This window comes from Chrysemys picta, chromosome 13 (assembly GCF_011386835.1).
Source record: "Chrysemys picta bellii isolate R12L10 chromosome 13, ASM1138683v2, whole genome shotgun sequence".
Lineage (NCBI taxonomy): Eukaryota > Metazoa > Chordata > Testudines > Emydidae > Chrysemys > Chrysemys picta.
Genome location: NC_088803.1, coordinates 35587176 through 35606956, shown reverse-complemented (window position 1 = coordinate 35606956; position 19781 = coordinate 35587176). Strand labels below are relative to the sequence as shown.

The 19781-nt window shown below is 39.8% G+C and overlaps 1 protein-coding gene across 4 annotated transcripts in view; it reads left to right on the top strand.

Moving 5' to 3' along the window:
* The window catches only part of STK4 (serine/threonine kinase 4), a 70733-nt gene that overhangs the window by 2747 nt on the left and 48205 nt on the right, over positions 1-19781 (top strand). For all 4 annotated transcript variants that reach the window (XM_008168101.4, XM_065565899.1, XM_065565897.1 and 1 more), the window contains 8 exons: positions 2112-2192; positions 5142-5270; positions 6840-6954; positions 7528-7692; positions 8145-8312; positions 9412-9549; positions 10572-10700; positions 14178-14364. In XM_008168101.4, the coding sequence (XP_008166323.1) occupies positions 2112-2192; positions 5142-5270; positions 6840-6954; positions 7528-7692; positions 8145-8312; positions 9412-9549; positions 10572-10700; positions 14178-14364 (1112 nt within the window). The remainder of the gene's footprint in view (positions 1-2111; positions 2193-5141; positions 5271-6839; positions 6955-7527; positions 7693-8144; positions 8313-9411; positions 9550-10571; positions 10701-14177; positions 14365-19781) is intronic.

Sequence of the window (19781 nt, the reverse complement as noted above, 5' to 3'; positions counted from 1 at the left end):
GTACTTGAGCAACCCGAGATAGGGGATGTTTTAGAGGCATCTCTTCAATTGAATGAAGTTTCAGTTTGTCAAAATGCTATCGGTAGCTTGCAGCTGCTTCTAACGGTATATTTGAATGATGAACTGAAGAGGCAGCTTCCTTTGTTCTGTGGCGTAGATAGCAGTTGTTTTTTTAAATGATGGAGTAACATTTATACTAGTAGAAATGTGTGCATTTATTTTATAACTCTTTATGCAAATGTTTAACTATACTTGACCCATATTGGAGTGTTCATGTCCATACAGTAATGCTGGTTTTATGGCTTCAACTCTCTCTAAAAATGTACACCGATTCTAAATGAATCGGCTCACTCATCATTGATTCAGAGCTTTTTAGTTAATGATTAAATAAAACTTGAATTTCTGAATTTGTTCGGAATCTGAATATTCTGGTGGTGTCAGTAGAAACAGAAGTTAAGTTGGTTTCTAATTAACTTGTGTAGTGCTTGGATTTTCTAAAATTCTATCTCGATACTTAATGGTTGGGTCTCATACTAGATGCTTTTTTTAGTACAGTATCTGTCCTTTAGATTTCCACATTTCACACTGCTTGGAAATTGTGACTTATATGGTGATTATCTACTGATTTTTTTTTCTTTCAAACAAGTAACATTCTGTTGGTTCAATGCTTATCTTTGCAGAGAAGCTAGTGACTACTTTCAGTATTTCGCCATTTCCTGAGTCTGCTTGTTTGTAATATTTTCTTCATTTCAGGAAGCCATTGTACATAACGCATGTGTGTACTGCTTCTGCTATATTGCTTTTGTATATAAACATAACAGAAAATGAGCACAGCGTGGCTTCTATTCCTGGTTTACAAAATCGTAATCAAAACTTTTTACATTTTTTAATAGCATCTGATGAGCCACCTTAGTATCACAAATACAAAATCTGTATTTGCTGTCTTGATGTTTAGTAACTCCAGCCCCTAGAAGCCATCAGATATTTATTTGTAAGTTGTAAGCATACACACGTGCTTCATCTTAACCTGGCTCAAGTGTGGGAATCAAAATTGACTGATAGTGGGGGATCATGCCTGTCTTTTGGATCCACAACTGAGCTCTTTTGGGTTCAAATGGAGGCAATGTATCTTTTCTTGTGTCCATTATATGTCACTTAGTGGATTGTAAAGGATAGGTTTTGAGAGCTTATGTCCTTAAGGACTGTTTAGAACCTTGTAGTGATTGTATGTAACGTACATTAAAGGTAACCTGCAAAGACTAGCTTTGTGCTTTTCTTGCTGCTTTGTGATGAATGAGAAGTTTGTTTGTTTTTTTTCTTCAAATTGAACAAGCATAGGAATCTTTAACAAAGGCAACCTTGCTCCTAAGTGTTTCAGCTATAGGAGACTTAAGCAGTCTGACTAAAAATCACTTTCTATCTCGGTTAATGAGATTTCAGTTTCATTGTTGTTGGGGTTTTTTTATGCCATTATCCTACCAGTTCTCCAATCATTCATAGTCTTCCAAGATGTACAAAATCTGAATTTCAAGTGTGAAAAATAAGCAAGGAAAAAAACCTCCCCCAAACAAACCTTTTCTTTATGCATCCAAAGCACCAAAAAAAAAAAAAAAAAAAGCATGAAAATAAATTTAACAAAATGTTTGTGTGGGTTCTTGGTACAAGCTTTTTCTAAACTATCTTATGCCACAAGACTTGGAGCTTGTTGAAGATTTGTTCAATAAGTGTAGACATCATGATGTTCAAATGGTGTGGAAATGATCCTGAATATATTCTGATACTACTTACTGTTTCCTGCCACTGAGAGGAAATGTAGATCTTTGTGCTTGATAAAACGCTGCCCTCCTGTAAGACTCACTACTTTTGTAGTAGTAAGAAATAGCAGTACCTGGTGGGCTGATTGTGCTAAATGCAGTTTACTTCACACTAGATCTAACCGCTGTATTTTACTCCTCAAGCAGACTAAATTTTATATTAAGATAAAATGTATTTTTGTCAAATTGTCAGAGTTGCATGGTTTAAAATGAGTTTTACTTAAAGCTCTGTTCTCAGAAATAACCAAATTACAGAATCTTAAACTCTTTCATTTCTACATCTCTGTATATATACAGGCAGCTGAAGAAATTAGATGAAGATAGTTTGACTAAGCAGCCAGAAGAAGTATTTGATGTACTGGAGAAGCTGGGAGAAGGGTGAGTGTCTTATACAATGTGCAGAATGTAAACTTGTCCAAGAACATATACACGTAATGGCTGACTATTTGTGAAGACCTGTGGTGTTTTTTTTTTTTTTTTAAACAGAACTTTTTTTGAGGCAGATGGCATTTTGAATATAGTGCTTGTCATTGGAACACCTACATCTAAGCTCCGAGTTGTGTAAACACCAGTTTTAAATTGAGGAACTTTTACATTTAAAAATGCTTGAATGGACACTGGAAATAAAATGTACATTTTTCTAGCTTAAATGTAATGTGTCTCATTTGATGACAGAGCCCTAATATAAACAAACTTTTTACTAGATAAAACAATAAAGACCGTATCAAAACTGTTTTATAGACATACCTACTGCTATTTCAGTGTCTCCATTCAGTGAATGGGACTGTTGGCTTTGGAGCTGCATTTTTAAGGATACTTTTTAGCAGTGACCTCATTTTGAATCAAGTAGACAGAAAGAATCAGCATTCTCACTTGAAAGTATTGGGAATCAGAAAACGTAAGTAGTTGTAAACTGTCTAACTTTTTTATCAATTCTTAATCCAAATATTAAAATGTAGAACATAAAATAAGTAATAGGAGAATTAAATTGTTGAGAATAAAAATGACCATTTCAATTGTTGGGCGTTACACACTGTAACCCTTTCATTTTCCTGGTTTTTAATGTACAGGCTATAGCTAGAAAACATCACCTCCTTACTGAAGTATAAAAAGCCGAAATTAATTGTAAATCCAGACAAAGAGGCAAGCAAAAAATATCTAGCGCTAGAATAGCGAGAGTGGGAGGCATATTTCCCCACAAAGTGTAGGAGGGAAAAAAACATACTTCCCTACTCCTAAGTGGAGAACTTGAAGAACTGTATTAACATTGCTGAACATTGAAAACTGAAATTAAATGTTCTCCTTTTCATCTTAGAACCTCTTGTTGGAAGTTCAGTGTGGTGTAGGAGGAAGATGCTAACTAGAAGAAACATAAAAGTTGAGGTTAGCTTGCATTCTGATACTCAGGCACTTCTTTTTAATCCTATACTGTGCCTGAATAAGATATGTTGAACAAATCATGAGACTGACAACTTCTGTAAACTCAGTAGTCTATTTCAAATGAACCCATGAAACTGACACTGCACTTGTGCTTAGTAACAATATCTAGTTCTGGCAAAATGGATGGACTGTAAATTCTTACTAACTGGCATCCAGTTAAACAGTTAAGTGCTGTGTGAAATTCTGAAACTACAATAACTGAATACAATGTTGAATTCTAAACCTCTGACAATGTACAGACTTATGCTGGAAAAGTATTTTTTTCCATCAAGATAGCTGGAACATATTTGGTCTATTTGAATTACAGTATACCAGTGGAGACAGACAACTGTGTTTGAGACAAGATTTAGGAATAGTTATAGTAAACACTAATGCTGTCGGAAAAGTTGGTGATAAAAAATTGAAAGCCTCAGAAAAGTTAATTCTTATGGCTCTTTTTATTTATTTACAATTTTATAAGAAATTAAAACTTATTTATTCTAAGCCCTTCTGTCTCAAAGTAAATTTCTTATTCCGATCCTCTTGCTCATTGAAGCAATAACTGATTTAATTTTGGGGGTGAGAGGGTTATCCAAATACCTTGATTTTGTAGAAAAACATAATATTGGAATGTAGGGGCAAACATCTTATTTCTTTTTGTCTTTCTAATTTGCTTATCTTGGAACAGCTTATGCAGTGTTTATTGTGTGGTGCTGTGAAATACAGAGACTTTCTTGGCTACGTCTCCACCAAGTCCTGCAGATTTCTCTACTTTAGGGTCAGAACCGTGTCTTGTGAGAAGCTCCTATGTTACCCTATTTTTTCCTGCATCTTTGAAACGATTGCAGTGCTTTACTTCAGTCTGAGATAATCTGGACACCATCACTATACTTCATGAATTAGATGGATATAAGTGACGGTTTGGTTTACTTCCCTGTTACCTGCAAGCTTATTGCCATGACATCCATTCGTTTCTCAAGAGTTATTGTGTATGCATTATAGGAAATCGTTGCTGTACCTTATTTGCAAATGGATGAAAACATAATTTTAAGCATGCAAAATATGAAGCTTCTATACCATGTGCCTATATATAAAAGTATATAGTATTGCCCAAGATGGTCTAAAGCTTTGGGATGAGGACTGTGGTTGACAGCTTCACTCCTCTGGCACAATGAAACTCTCAACAATAAGAATAAAGTTCGTTGTGTGGGAGATAGAACTTTCTCAGGCACTGGTCCAAGACACTGGAATGAACTTGCTCAGACACTAAGGACCATCATAAACCTCACCACTGTCCGTTCCAACATCAAGGCTCGCATTTTTTCACTTTGCCTTCTCTAACATAAACATATATCAACAGATATGTCTTATATTCGAACAGACCGACAGAAAAATCTACCAAAACAAGACACTCCACTGCATATATTTCTCCCTCTGGGGAGAGGATGAGAGAACAAACAAGTGGCAGATGTATAGTCATGTTGTTCAGTTACTATGGTGATGAGCATGATATAAAAACCTATATAGACCAGTTTTTACTGCACTTCAGTTAAATGTATATTGAAAATAGTTTAGAGAAATGAGTTTGCTGGAGTTTGGGTAAAAACGTATTTTTAAGGTTATTGGGAATGTGGTGATTAGCATCTTTCCTATGTATTTCTCATTGTTACTATAGCACCAGGAGCCTGTAGATTAACTGAAGTTTTGCAAATACTCCTGTTTTATTATGTCCAAGTTGTATGTGGTGTTCAAAAAATCAACTATTAAGATATTCGTAGTAGGAGAGGTCATTAAACAATGTTCCTTTTTTCCCAGATTATGATGCACCTCTAAGTGTAAACCAAAAAGTGTGCCAGTTTTTAACCTGTTGTATTGCTTGTATTTAGTATTTCACATTTTGATTTACAGATCCTATGGCAGCGTATTCAAAGCTATTCATAAAGAAACAGGTCAAATTGTTGCAATTAAACAGGTTCCTGTTGAGTCTGACCTGCAGGAGATCATAAAGGAAATATCCATAATGCAGCAATGTGATAGGTAAGTGCCTGCAATGAATCCCACGTGCAACCCCTTAAGAAAAGTATTGCATGGGATCTGCTTAGCAGTTGAATCTAGGAAACACTGTGCTGTTGCACTGTCTGAGGTGGACTAGCCAACATTTATCAAAGAAACATGATTTATATTGAGTTTTTTTTTTTAAATGTTCTTAAGCTGGCCTCTCCTCAGTCTAGTTTAATAGACTTTGTTTACAATAAGTGCTATTTGGAAAACCGAAAGAGAGCAGGCGATGTATGCATGATTTCTCTCTCTCTCCCCTCGCCCCTTACCTCAGCGTGCCTCCACCTGAGTTCCACTTGTGTGTTTCACTTTGCATATGCACAGGCTAGTGTGCTGTCTGCAAAGGTGACAGAATTCTCATTTGCAGAGCCATCACTAGTATGTGCCGATTTTAGTGCATTAAAATACACGACTAAGTTGGAAGCCACTCAAAATTACTCTTGCACAAGTGGGGTGGTTGAATTATGAAAGTCGGGCCCTGTGTATCTCTCACTGATTTCACTCATTTCCTTTGGAAAAACTGTCCGAGCAGAAAAGCTTATGAAGAGATCATATACACAACTGCCCTCCTGCTACAAAAGTTTCCCTTGGATAAATACTTAAAAGCCACATACCATTTCTAAGTCCTTATTTGTTTTAGTGTTAAGCCTTTAGTCTGAGGAACTATTTTTTTAAACGGCAAGCAAGCAAAAAAGCTTAACATGAATAAGATTTTCAGTACCAAAACGTGGACACAATGATTTATAATTCTGCTGAGTACACGTCTACAGCTATTCCCTCTTCCTTCTGGTAATCGTTGTCTGACTAAATAAAATGTAACCTTTTTAGAACCTGTTCATAAAGTATTCTGTGAATTAATTGACCAAATCCATTAGGCTTCTTTGAGTGTTTTGTTTTTAAAAGAGAGTATAAGGCCTAAAATGGGACCTTCCATTTTGCCCAGCTGCTCGACACTCGTGAGCAGTTGGGATAGTGAATCATGGAAGAACTCTGTTCTCTGCGCAAACATTCTGGGAGACTCCTACATGGTGACTAACTCTTCTGATATCAAAATTTAAATTCTTACATAAGAGAGATTCATTCATAGAGCAGAGAGTTTATTTTTGTTCCTTTTATAACTGGTCCATTTTTGACAGCCTTTAGCTTCTTTCTAAAGGACAGAGGGTCATTCTTATGATCTGATACATTAATATAGAGTAGGTTATTGCTTCTTGGGCAGCCAGGCAGCAACTGTAGATAAGATAAACTGACCTATTGTACTGTAAAGACTTAATGCATTTTACTTATCTAATAAGAGTTATGTCTCAGAACTAAATTGCAGAACTGGGAGGAATGGTTGTTATGGTATTTCAGAGGAAATCCCCAAATGGAGGATATGAGCATTTCCTGCAAACTCTTAACCTTGTAATATATTCAGCCTTAAGTCTGGGATCCCAAGTCTAACCCTGAACTCTTAGCATCTTTTTTGGCTGTGCTTTATATTGTGCTCCTATTTATAAAATTGCTTTCATCAACAGTATCTGACTCGTTTTCTCTAATTTTCCATAGTCCCCATGTAGTCAAGTATTATGGCAGCTATTTTAAGAACACGGACCTGTGGATAGTCATGGAGTACTGTGGAGCTGGATCTGTGTCTGATATAATTCGATTACGAAATAAAACAGTAAGTCCTTTCCCCTTACAATCCATATTTATACAATGTCAAGCTTTAAGTATCCAGTCTAAATATTACATATTTTATATTACATTAAGTAGCTTTGTAGTAGTCTCTGCATAGTTCTTTGGCCTGATTTTTTCAGAGCATCCAGAGCTCTCATTAGCTGTCCTGTGAGCTGCAAGCACCCAGAACTCCTGGAAACCACAATGTTTAACTAGGTAGCTAACTTGATCATTCAAGATAATGTAATTGCAGTTTGAGTAAGTTTTCTGATTAAAATGATCTGTATGTCTGAAAAAATAGAATCCTGATTTTCAGTGCTGGGCTTTTTATAGCTGACCTTGTCTAGTTACAGTGGTGGTGTAATAGCAAGTTACCTGTGAAAGGACCATGTACACACAATACATGAAGGGAGACAAAGTAAACCAGCTGTACTGTGTATAGATAATACTGTGTCTTGGTAACTGAAACTACATAGAATTTTCTGCTAGTTGGTATGGGAATCTTGTATTTGTATTTCAAGGAAATGTTGGTCTTCGGCATGAGATACCAATCTAACTGCTTTTTTTTTTTCTTTAGTTGACAGAAGAGGAAATAGCTACAATAGTACAAGCAACCCTCAAAGGACTAGAATATCTGCATTTTATGAGGAAAATACACAGAGATATCAAAGCTGGAAATATATTACTAAATACAGAAGGGCATGCTAAACTTGCAGATTTTGGGGTAGCAGGCCAACTTACAGTGAGTAAAATTGTTACTTGGGTTGTGTATGTACAAATTTCTCATTCAGCCTGCAGGTACAAGTGAAACACTTACTGGAGAGAGTATGCTAAATTCAATTGTTTGGCACTTACATGAATGCAGTGCACATGCACTACAATGGGGCCCAGAGGAGGGACAGGCAGGCTGACACTCTGGCTTTCTTGTTCACAGAACTAAAGCACTAAAACAGTTGTGTGTAGAAGCATATACTGTAGTAACACCTACTGTTTTCTACTGAGTCCCCACATGGTTCTGCCAATGCATCTCAATCCTAATGTGCAAAATTCCTTATTTCAGTCTTACTGAGTAACTTTTATGTATAAACTTTAGGGACAGTGTTATTTATTAATGAATAGCTGGCAAACTTGTTTCTTTTGCTTGCCAAATAGTCTGTTCTTCTGCTCCCCCCCACCTTCCCCCTTCCATTTTAGGATACCATGGCAAAACGGAACACAGTTATAGGAACCCCATTTTGGATGGCTCCAGAAGTGATCCAAGAAATAGGGTATAACTGTGTAGCAGATATCTGGTCACTGGGAATCACTTCAATAGAAATGGCTGAAGGAAAACCACCATATGCAGATATTCATCCAATGAGGGTAAGGACTGAGGCTTCTTCAAATATAACTCTCTTGCAGAATGCAGGTAGCCTCTGTTGGCAGTTAGCTGAATAAACATTTTACAAGATGCTATCTAGCTTTTTAACCTAGAGAAAATGAGCAAGCTTTTCTTTAACCTGTGCTTTTTAATATTTAGTAAAATGAAAAAAAAAATCTTCAAAGGAAAATCTGCCAACTTGATTCTTTTGTGTCAAGGCATGTGAAATGACCAGGTTTGTTCAGAATATGCATGCGTGGAAATGGGTAGTCTTTAGTTTGATCCAAAGTGAATCTTTTTGTTACAGCCACCAGTAAACACTATTTTTCATGGTCATCATCATAGCTTATTGGTCCAAAATCTCAGCCAAGATCTGGTGTTATCACTTATCTCAAATAGTTTCTCGGGAGTACAGCACGTTGCTAGAGGGTGCTGTGTCAGTCGGTGCTCCAGTCTTTGCTTAGGGTCTCCGCATTCACCTGTGTGTGTGTGTGGGGGGTCCATTCCTCTGCTTTCACTTGGTCATATTGTTTCCAGTCTTTGCCATCCTAATTTTTACTAGATTTAGAGTACACCAGTGTTTTTGTTCGAGGTCAGTTCCTGTAAGGAGATGTTCTGAAGGAACCAGGTTCTCAGAGATCATTGGTAATTCCCACCATTTTGTTACTCCATTGCTTTCCACTGTGGTATTTTAGGTAAGGGATTTTTCAGAGGCAAAGCTGTTTTGGGAGTTCCACCTCTTGAGTGGTGGAATGTGTCCATACAGTGGGTATCCTGTATTATGCACCTGTTTTTCTCTTTCCTTTTTAGTAAAGGACTTTTAAGGGTTTAAAATGGCAAATATCACCCTCTACGCAAGATAGTGGCTTTGCCATAGGAGGAAACGCCGGTGCGGTGTACAAATCTCTTGCCCTCTTTGGAGGGGAATATACATAGCATTGGCATAAAGACTTGAGAAGCCACAGAGGGTTTTGGTACAATAACTTTGCAAGTGTCTGTCCCTATGCTTTGATCAAATGTTTGTCTGTTCTGTGTTTTTATCTTAAAGATTTCCAAAATCAATGAACACTAGAACAATACTTATTTTATTTTTATTATCAGGCAATTTTCATGATTCCTACAAATCCTCCTCCAACATTCCGGAAGCCGGAAGTCTGGTCAGACAGCTTTACAGACTTTGTAAAACAGTGTCTTGTGAAAAGTCCTGAACAAAGAGCCACTGCCACACAGCTTCTCCAGGTCTGGTATTTGTTACCCGGGGTGCTCTCAGAGGGTATCAGAGGGAGTTCTTAACTAAACAAACTGCGGTGCAGGCAATGAGTATCTGTGCAATTTGAGATGTTGGTTTCCCTTCATGCTTCCCCTATACAACTTCTACAGTGTAAGATCAAGTTGTGTGAGGTTTTTAAACCTTTAGTTTTTTCCCTAGAAATTAGAACATCTCCTGCTTTCTGTTCCCATACTCATACACCCATAATCTTTGTGCCCCCAGGCTTTTGTCAGTGTTTCAAGATTTTGAGAGAGAAATCCTGGCACTTAACTATTAAGCCATACAGTTTATCCCTTAACTGACCCTATGCTTAGAAAAGAGCCACATCTGATTATGTTAATGTCAAAGTCCTCCATTTCCTAGCTATCCCAATTTGCCTCTAGTTGTTCGGTGACCTCAGAGGCTACTACTTACAGAGATACAAGCAAAGCTAGTCAATTTCTAAAGCACGCTCTGGATTTTAATAACTAACCTTCCCTTTGCTGTCTTTGAGCTGATGGAGGTTACCTGCCCTCTGCACCATGTTAGAGAAGCCTCAGTTCTTTCTTCTAAAGTACCTCTTCCTTTCCCTGACAGAGGTGCATCTTGGGTTCTGAAGCATTGTCAAGGGATTATCTCTGACTTTTGAGTTAATCCTTAGAATGTCAGAAGCAGGTGGCAAATAACAAAGGCAGACTGATGGCCTCTTACTGGAAAGTGATAACCATAGTGTTATCTTAAGTGTTATGAATTACTTCATTTCTAGATATGACAGTTCAGAAATAAAGTATGAATGCAGGGTCATGCAGAAATGCCCCTGTAGTATGACTCAATACGGATCTCTCATTCTCCATCACTAAAAGTAAATTATGAAATAAAAGTTTATAATAAAGTTTTTACTTGGTTGTGTACCCCAACTGTAATTCAGCAGGGATAGGCATAACTCTGGGTAACAGCATTTTACTGCTTTGTCTTCATATCTGCTGCTTATAAAATATATCTACTTTTTTAGCATCCATTTGTTAAAAGTGCCAAAGGAGCGTCAATCCTGCGGGACTTGATTAATGAAGCAATGGATGTGAAGCTGAAACGTCAGGAAGCACAACAGCGTGAATTGGATCAAGATGATGAGGAAAATTCAGTGAGTGTTTAATGGACACAATAACTTTAAAATATTGATGCTGATATATGTGCGAATAGGTGCCTTTCTCAAACTACTCTAAAGTAGTCCACATATTTGGTAGAGTCTAAAATTCCTCCCTCCTGATTATTGTCGTTGTTTGTATTATTGTAATACCTAGGAGCCCTAGTCTTGGATTAGGACCCCACTGGCTGCTTTAATACAGAAATTAACAATAATACTACATAATGTTCAGCTCAGTCTCTGATCCCAGTGTTGATTTTGTTCCTGGGGTTTCTAGCTTAGGACTGCTCAACTCATGTCCTGTAGCTGCTCTCTCTTAGCCCGCTCCCACCTCCTTTATATTCAACCGTAGTGAGCTACATGCCTTAGTGAGTCAGCAGAACATAGACACAACACCTACTACAGGACAATTACTAGCCCAGCAAAATACTTTAAAGATATGTAATAAATTTGTAGAACACTTCAAATACATCTTCCTAGCTGGATCAAGTTTTTCCTGTAGTAGAGAGGCCTTTTGTTTGTAGTCTTCGGTGTTTTCTATTTTGCCATATAACATAAGTATGTTGTTTTCTTCATACCATTTTCCTGATTTAGAAACCCCTTTATAGAAACTTCATACTGTACAATAGAAACAGACACAAATTTAAGGTGAGGGGATGTGTGCTTAGACTTCTTTGATGGTGTAGTGCTGTGAGCTTGAGTTCTGTGCTTTTTTTTCAGTTGAGGGAGTGAGATTCCAGAGTTGCAGACCAAGTAATTGCTTGTTCATATGCTACGTTTTTGACTTTTGAATAAGTGGTGTTGTGTGAGTGGTGTTTTTTTCAAAAGCATGTCAAAAGCCAACTTGAAGCATGCTCCGTCAGTTTCAACCTGACTGAATAAAATGGACAACAGACGGCAAGCCTCTTCTGAAGCTAGATTTGAATAGCATGATTTGCAGTGAAATATAGGCATGTTAAATGCAGTGTTTCCTCACTGTGACGTTAGGGCTGCATTGTGCTTTGGGATGGAAGTAATCTTTACGCACCGTGTCACCATGATATTGACTCTAAGGTATGTGCAGCTGCTTGTATGCCTGAATTGTGATCGCATCACTGACAGCTGGTGCCAGATAGTTGGAGGTGGAGAGATTCCTCTAGTGTAAATGTTTTCCTGTGGCCTCTCTGCCCTGCCACATTACTGCTGCTAGAGGGAAAGAGTTACCAAGAGCTTCCATGGCGCTGTAGGTTTTCTGCTGCAGCTTCTCACAGTGCTGGAGGGGGAGTTTATTGCCCACCTGCAGTAAAACTTCACACACCCCCTCCCCCACATTAACTTTTGTAGTTCATCCTTTCCCCAGTCTTCTTGGTTTGGTGTTCAGGGGGTTTGGCTGTGAACTACCGGCACCCTTAGTGGGACAGAGGCCTCAGACATGGAGGCACTAGAGGAGGGCAGGGTGCGCTACCACATATTGACAGTGGTGAGACCTTGTATTGTAGCTCTGTGAGAAGTATGCACATTAGCCCTGTGACACTAGCTCAGATCACAAAGACCACAATCACATATACAAAGCAACTGGGGGCTTACCACTTATAACAAATGACCTGTGAACATCATGGATGATTTTTTTTTATGTAATTCATGGCAGTGTCAAGTATTGATTTATTTTTTTCCCCACAGAATATGCATGGCTGCCGAGTCCTCCCCTCCAGCTTCCCCACCAAACTGCTGCAATTTTTTCTAACAGCAGGGAGGTAGACACGGGCATCTGCATGCACTTGTCTCTTGCTTAGTGCAGCTCATAGCACTTGGCAGGCATTGTGTTGGAGCAGTAGTTTAGGGATGGGACTGGATTTGGTGACCAGTTTTATGCAAGGAACAGTAGTTGGCACCACAACAGCTTGGAACATGTGCTACGAGCCACACTGAGCACAAGACTCTACATGCCCACTTCTGCCTCCTTGCTATTGGAAAAATTGAAGCAATTTGTCCTTGTCGTGCTCCCTTCTGACCAGTGGCTTTAAAGCTGTACAGCTCCCGGCCTTATATTGTGATATACCCAGCAAGCCAGCCTGCCTAAAGGCCAGTGCCTGAGTGTTGCTTTCTCTCCGAGGGCTGTGAACAGCATATTGCCAGCAGTTGCAAGTTACCACACAGCTCTTTCTAAGCAACTACCTTTATTCTTAAGGTAAAGGCATTACAGAGAAAACAGAAGTTTATACACGTGCTCAAAGCTTACCAGAGGTCACCCATCAGTCTTTCTGTTTTAGCAGGGCCCCATGTCTTTGCAGACTTTCTACAAGGTTTGGGATCCCCCTTGCTCAGAAGGTCCTGTCCATTTGCTGGATAAGAGAGAAGGCCAAGAGTCAGTTTAAATGCAGTGTTTTTATACCAAAAGCTCTTTCTTTGTCTGTTGGCCTCTGGAGTGCCCACTTTTGAACTAGTATGTGCAAGCCTCCCCAGGGTTGGTATCTCTTTAGTGTTTACAATCTGAGTGATTCACCTTAATCACCCCCCACTATTTTTAGTTCCTGATGAAGCTGTGCAACCCTCCCTCTGGAGTTGTGTACAGTCCCTGGCCCACAATGATACATGACCAATCATACAGTATGTTCTCCCAAAGATACTGCATGGGATTGCAATATCTGTCACAATGTTAATGTGTGGTAACAAATGGAAAAAAATATTCTCTGGCATTCTCTCTTTTGAGCTTCAGCATGCACATACACACTATAGACTGAATACTGCTGCCATCTAATAACTGTTCAGTGATCTCTAGATCATTTCAGAATGGGGTTTTAGTTCAACTATCATATCTGGCAATCTTAGGGCTTGTCTCCACTTACTGTGGATCGACGCTGTGGCAATCAATCCACCGGGGGTCGATTTAGCGGGTCTAGTGAAGGCCTGCTAACTTGACCACCGATCGCTCCCCCATCGACTCCGGTACTCCACCGGAATGAGAAGTGTAAGGTAAGTCGATGGGAGAGTTTCTCCCATCGACCCAACGTGGTATAGACACCACAATAAGTCGACCTAAGTTCATGTAGCTGGAGTTGTGTAACTTAGGTCGACTTAACCCCATAGTGTAGACCTGCCCTTAGAAATAGTAAGGGCTGAATGAGTATTGCAACTTAATTACTCCTAGTGATAGGCCACTGGGTCAGGGCTCAGATGCCAGTTGGCTGTGTTGGGATGCTTGTATTGCTAATATCTCTCTTCTGTAGTTAAGTGGAAGACTTCAGTCCCAGCATATTTCTAACAATAGATAAAGCTAGAGGAAAAGGAATGGAGAAGATCTTTCATTACCCATTTGGGAATAGGAAGGAGAGAAGAAAAGGCATAATTTGTTAAATCTTGCTGACTTTACAAAATTTTTGTAAGACTCTGATACCAAAGAAATATTGGAAGTTGGTACCAATTCCCTTTGAATGTTGCCACTCTTTTAATAAGATTACTTTGATCAGTAAATGCATGTCTTGCATCCTCCTACAGGAAGAAGATGAAACAGATTCAGGTACCATGGTCCGGACAAGTGGAGATGAGACTGGTACTATAAGAGCTGCCAGTACAATGAGTGATGGAGCCAATACCATGATAGAACATGATGGAACGCTGGAATCCCAGCTGGGTACAATGGTAATAAATACGGAAGAAGAGGAAGAAGAGGGGACCATGAAGAGTAAGAACTCATTTTTTAATGATTATATAGTCCCTAATTCACACAGAGATTAAAATACAAAAATTGAAGTGGGGAAAAACACATTAATATATGTGGTCAAAAAGTACAATGAGGCCATAGTAGGATGAAATGTCAGCAGAAGGGAGAAAGCTAAATGTAATGGAAAGTTAAGATTATTACAATAAATGTCTTATGTATGGCAGCTAAGGATGTTTTAATTAAAAGTGAGTAATAGCTTTCAGCAAGCTGCTCTGCCAATGGAAGATATTAGTTTTATGGTAATTTATGTACTTTCACTATACTATTTATTGTAGATACTCTTAGTGTTGCTCTAACTTCCCTTGACAAAACATACAAAATAATTATAAATTACCAGTTAAGCCCCAATCTGGGTTTTCTAATTTTGAATTCAGTTAATAGTTTTTCTATTATGGCATGTCTGCCTCACTTCCTGTTTCTAAGGAGATGTGCTGTCTGAAGTTACTAGATGCTCTCTGTTGTCATGGTTCCACTCAGTAGATGCAAGCATTTTTATTAGAGCGATTTTACTTCTAAAAAGTAAAGTAGTATTGGCTATTTGTATCGTGATTATGCCTTGGGTTTCCAATCATGAATCAGAACCCATTGTGCTAATACTGAACAAAAAAGATGATGCCTGCCCTGAAGAGCTTTCAATCTGAGTATAAAATGAGACAACCGGTGTATATAGCTTACAGGGAGAACACAAGGTAACAACAAAACAGGTCACTGTGACAAGTAGCGGTCACAGCACACCAGCTGTCTAGCACTGTCTGGGAGGGTGGGGGTGAGATGGTGTTTTTTGTAGGCATCATGGTAGAGGAGAGATTTAAGGAGGGACAATGCAGTGGCTTTGCAGATGTTTACAGGAAGTTCCTCCCTGGCATTGAGGTGACATGGGAGAAAGTGCAACAATATATATATATATATATTTTAAATATAAAAAATAAGCAGTGAAGGTTGGCGTTGATGGAAGAGCAGAGGTGGGGGTCTATACCTCAATAGTGTACGGAATGACAGGTAGTATGGGAATAGGTCATAAGGGCCTTAAGTAAAGATGGGTAGCTTGTTTCAGCAGGGAGAGCCAGTGGACAGGAGCAAAGAGGTATATGTGATGTAGGAAAAGCAACAAACCAGGAAAACTACCTTTGCATTGACTTTTTCTGTGGGTATAAGTGGGCCAAGTTTGCATTGACCTAGGCTGGAAAGGAGGTAGTTGCAATAATTGAGATGCAAGATGTGGATCTGGATGGGGAGATTTAGCTGAGGGATTGGAGAGGAAAGGCTACATCTTAATGATGTAAAGCAGTAAGACGTGGTAGTCTTTTAAGGATTACCTTTTAAGCTGATATGGGGGTACAGACTAATGGTTAATTTCTTCTATGATTGTATTTAAAACATGATGGTTTGGAGAAATGCTGGTTCAAACGTGCACCTCTTTCAGCATAATCAGGAGTTGGGGAGATTCAACCTCAGCCTGACCTGTGAAAGTTTTCCCTGTTGTGGGATTTTCATGACCCAAGTAGAGACCTGGGCTCCATCGGCTGGAAAACGCTTGCTAAGCATAGTAAACATTCTGGGGAGTGGCAAGTCAGTCCTTGAAGGAACACGTCCAAGCCTGTTTGTGGCTTTAAAAATGAACTAGATAATGGAATCTGACTAATTGGTGTGACTTATATTTGCACCAGTCAGTTCTTAGGAGGTGGCTACTGCATGCTGCGTGAGCAGCAGGTACAGTGGGTTGCAGTTAAATAACACTGATACAAGTGTTCTGGTGAAATGGCCTCCTCTTTCAATAGGCGTGATGAGGTTGTTCAAAATGGAATCGTCTTTGTAACACTCAAATGTCTTGTGACTCATTGTCACTTATTCATGACAGTAATGTGTGTATTTACCATTAAAAATGCTGGAGGTCTATTTACTATGGAATCAGTTGTTATCCAGACAGTAGTGTGGAGCATCAAACCATAAACTTGGTTGCTGCAGGACCTATACTTCAGTCCTCTGGTTGTGTTGTCATTCTTAATTTACCTCTTCTCTCTCTGTTGCATGTTATCTGGATGCAGACATTTTGTAGAAAATTTAACTATAGTGTATATAATCTATGTGGCATAGCTGGTGCTGGAGGCTGAAACTTTTACAAATAATTAGGCATGATGTGGTGGACCCACTGTCAACTTTACTGAATTTTAGTTTGCCCTGGTAATCTTGCATGGGGAAACAGGTGGTGCAGCTCCAACTCCAACAATTGTGACGGGGACATACGGTCCAGCACTTCCTTCCTTATTGTTCTTCAATAGCTACTCCCTCTAGTTTGAGTGATTTTGACTGCTACTATTTAACCTATAACACTGCATTTTAACCAATTTGGGAGTCTATCTGATTTGTTTAGTTTTGAGAGGTTCATTAGCTGATCTGTCTTATTTCACCACAATTGGAAAAACCTTGGTCAGCATACGAAGTACCTGTTTGGAGAACTGTATCTCTTAGCAGCAGCTTCACTTAAGCTAAGCTATAGATTGGCTTCATTAGTCTGGGTGATGTGCTGCTTACCACACAACCTTTGCCTTTCAACAGCTGACCCTTCATTTCTGGCCTAAAATGCCTCTCTGGGAAAGGTGAAGTGTTACATGTGGCAGGCAGTGCTCTTTCTACTGGTTTCATCAAATGTTAGTCTCAGCAAACAGGAAACAACAAGACTCTAAGACAAGATTAGCACTAGCCATACTAGAAATGATGCCTAGTTGAAAAGGTTCACACGTGGAGTATTTGCATGAAAGAAATGTAGATGATACAGTGACCTTGGGACATAGACTATAAAATGTATCCAAAACTGGGAAGTGAGTCCATGCGTAGCTTAAATGCTTTAGTATTTAGGAGGCTGTTCAAGTATTAGTGATAATCTAGCTCTTATCACTCAGGGTATAGAGAATCCAGTGATGAACAGAGGGACAGTGTTAACGCTTGTCCAAGGATAAAAGGTGTGAGTAAAAATCCTTCATATACTCATATAGCATAGACTATATTTGGTTAGCTTAAGCAATTTTGCAGTCTTAAAAGATGGGTACATGGAATAAATTGGGTTCATTTCCCCCAGAATTCCAGGAGAAACCTGGTCTCATTCTAGCTAGGATTTTTCAGAGTTTGAGGGGAATTAAAAATAGTTTGCAGGATTAGTCCAAAAATCCTTTGATGCCTTAATACAGTGGTCCCCAGCCTTTTTGTGGCCAGTAGCACATTCATGTTTTCAGAAGAGTGTGGCGGGCGCCAACAATTTTTCAAGGCTTATTTTGTATTTGTACATTAAATAATACGAAAAACATCATATTTAATGTTACATAATATATGAATCCAGAGAAGTCGCGAGGACAGAGAACACCAGCGCCTGCAGCCCCGGAGTTCTCTGTCCCCGGCAGGCGCAGGGCTCTGGCTTCTCTCCCTTGCTGGGCACTAGGTGGGCCCTGCGCCTGCCTGGAATAGAGAACACCGCGCCTGCAGCCTGAGTTCTTTGTTCCCATCAGACGCGGGGCTGCGGCTTCTCTCCCCTGCTGGGCACTAGGCGGGTGCACATAAATGCCCCTGCGGGCGCCATGGCACCCGTGTGCACCACATTGGGGACCACTGCCTTAAGATGACCTTGCTGTTGTCTAACATCTGAAAATGGCAAGTTTCTTGAACACCTGATGTACAGCCGTGCACGCAAAAATAGTTACCCAGCATTTACATCTCATTGAAGGATGCAGAGTTTAAAATGATGGGTAAAGTTTGACTCTGCAGGAGGCTATACGCTTCTCTACTCCTCACAGATTGACCTGGAAAAGGGTCACTTTGGATGAAGCAGGGGAGTGTGACAGTGCTGAATTAGAAAAGTGTGAAGAAAGGGAAAAATCACTTCCTTCCTCCCCCAATTAAGAACTTTTTCTCATGGAAATCCATTCCTGCAGACTTGGAGTTTTGACAATACTGGAAATATTTTATAGATGCTTCAGTTGGCTACAGTGAACATCTTAAGACTCCATGGTTGTCTTGCTCCTTAATGCTCTCTCCCATTTGTGCTACCAGCGTGGTCATGGCTAGATTGTTTGTTTTTTATAGGGAAGGTTTGTTCCTTTCTCAAAAGTAAGTTTTTTCTTCCTTCCTTGCATCTTAGCATTGTTTCCAAGAGCTGCACTGGTGATCTGAGTTTGTTCTCAGTTACTGAACTCCCATGGAAACGATCAATACAAAGATTTGTGACTTTAGTAGGGGGTGCACTGGCCCCTTCCGGGAGCGGCATGGGGCTGGGGCAGGCAGGGAGCTTTCCTTAGCCTCGCTGCACTGCTGCCCAGGAGCCACCTGAGGTAAGTGCTGCCTGGCGGGAAGCCAAATCCTAGCCCTGAGCCCCCTTGCGGAACCAGCACCCCAATCCCCTTGCCCCAGCCCTGACCTCCCCCCTCCCAGAGCCACACTTCTCATGCATCCCAAAACTCTGCCCCAGCTCGGATCCCCCTCCTGCACCCAAACTGCTTCCCAGAGCCTGCACCCCAACCCTCTGCCCCAGGCTCAGTCAGAGCCGCTTCCCACACTGTGAACCTCTCGGCCCCAGCCCAAAGCCCACACTCCTTCCTGAACCCCAACTCCTCTGCCCCAGCCAGGTGAAAGTGAGTGAGGACGGGGGAGGGCGAGCAAAGGAGGGGGTGGTGGAATGAGCGGGGTTTCAGGGAAGGAGTGGGGCTTTAGGGAAGGGGCAGGTAGATCCTGGATTGCCCTTAAATTCAAAAAGTGATCTTGGGTGTAAAAAGGTTGGAGACCACTGGATTAGACCAACTAAGAATAATTGGGTATAAGCATTATACAAATCACTTAGGAAAAGTATTTTTATAGGACTTTTCCCAGGAATTCCTTAGTTCTGTCAAATGAAAACTCTTTTCCACTTGATGGCTTTTTAGACTCACCATCTTCTCTCGGTGAAGACAGTTTTTTCTAACAGTAGAGGGAGCACATTACAAATTGATATAGAGCTCTGCAAACTCTGGCTTTTCTGCTGAAATTTCAAACTTTGGCAAATATTGATTAGCCATAAGTAATGGGGGAAGTCTGCTTTTATAACAATGGGAAGAAAGGAAACTGAGTTATCAAAGCTGACTTGCATTTCAGTGTTAGCATGAATGAAACAGGATAATAATCTGTGACAAGGAGAGAGATGGCAAATCAGGCATCTGTGTACAGTAGTTTACTATAATTTAAATGGCTGCCCCAAGAGGATGCGGGCAAGGGCTATTTAAGTTGAGAATACCAGTTGTTTACAAACAGAAAACATATTGAGTTTGTCCTTTTAAAGAATCTGAGTAATATGGCTTCTCAAGTTTTAAAGGGAGCAGAAATCTAAAGGGTTTTTGGTTTTTGTTATAAGAAAAAAG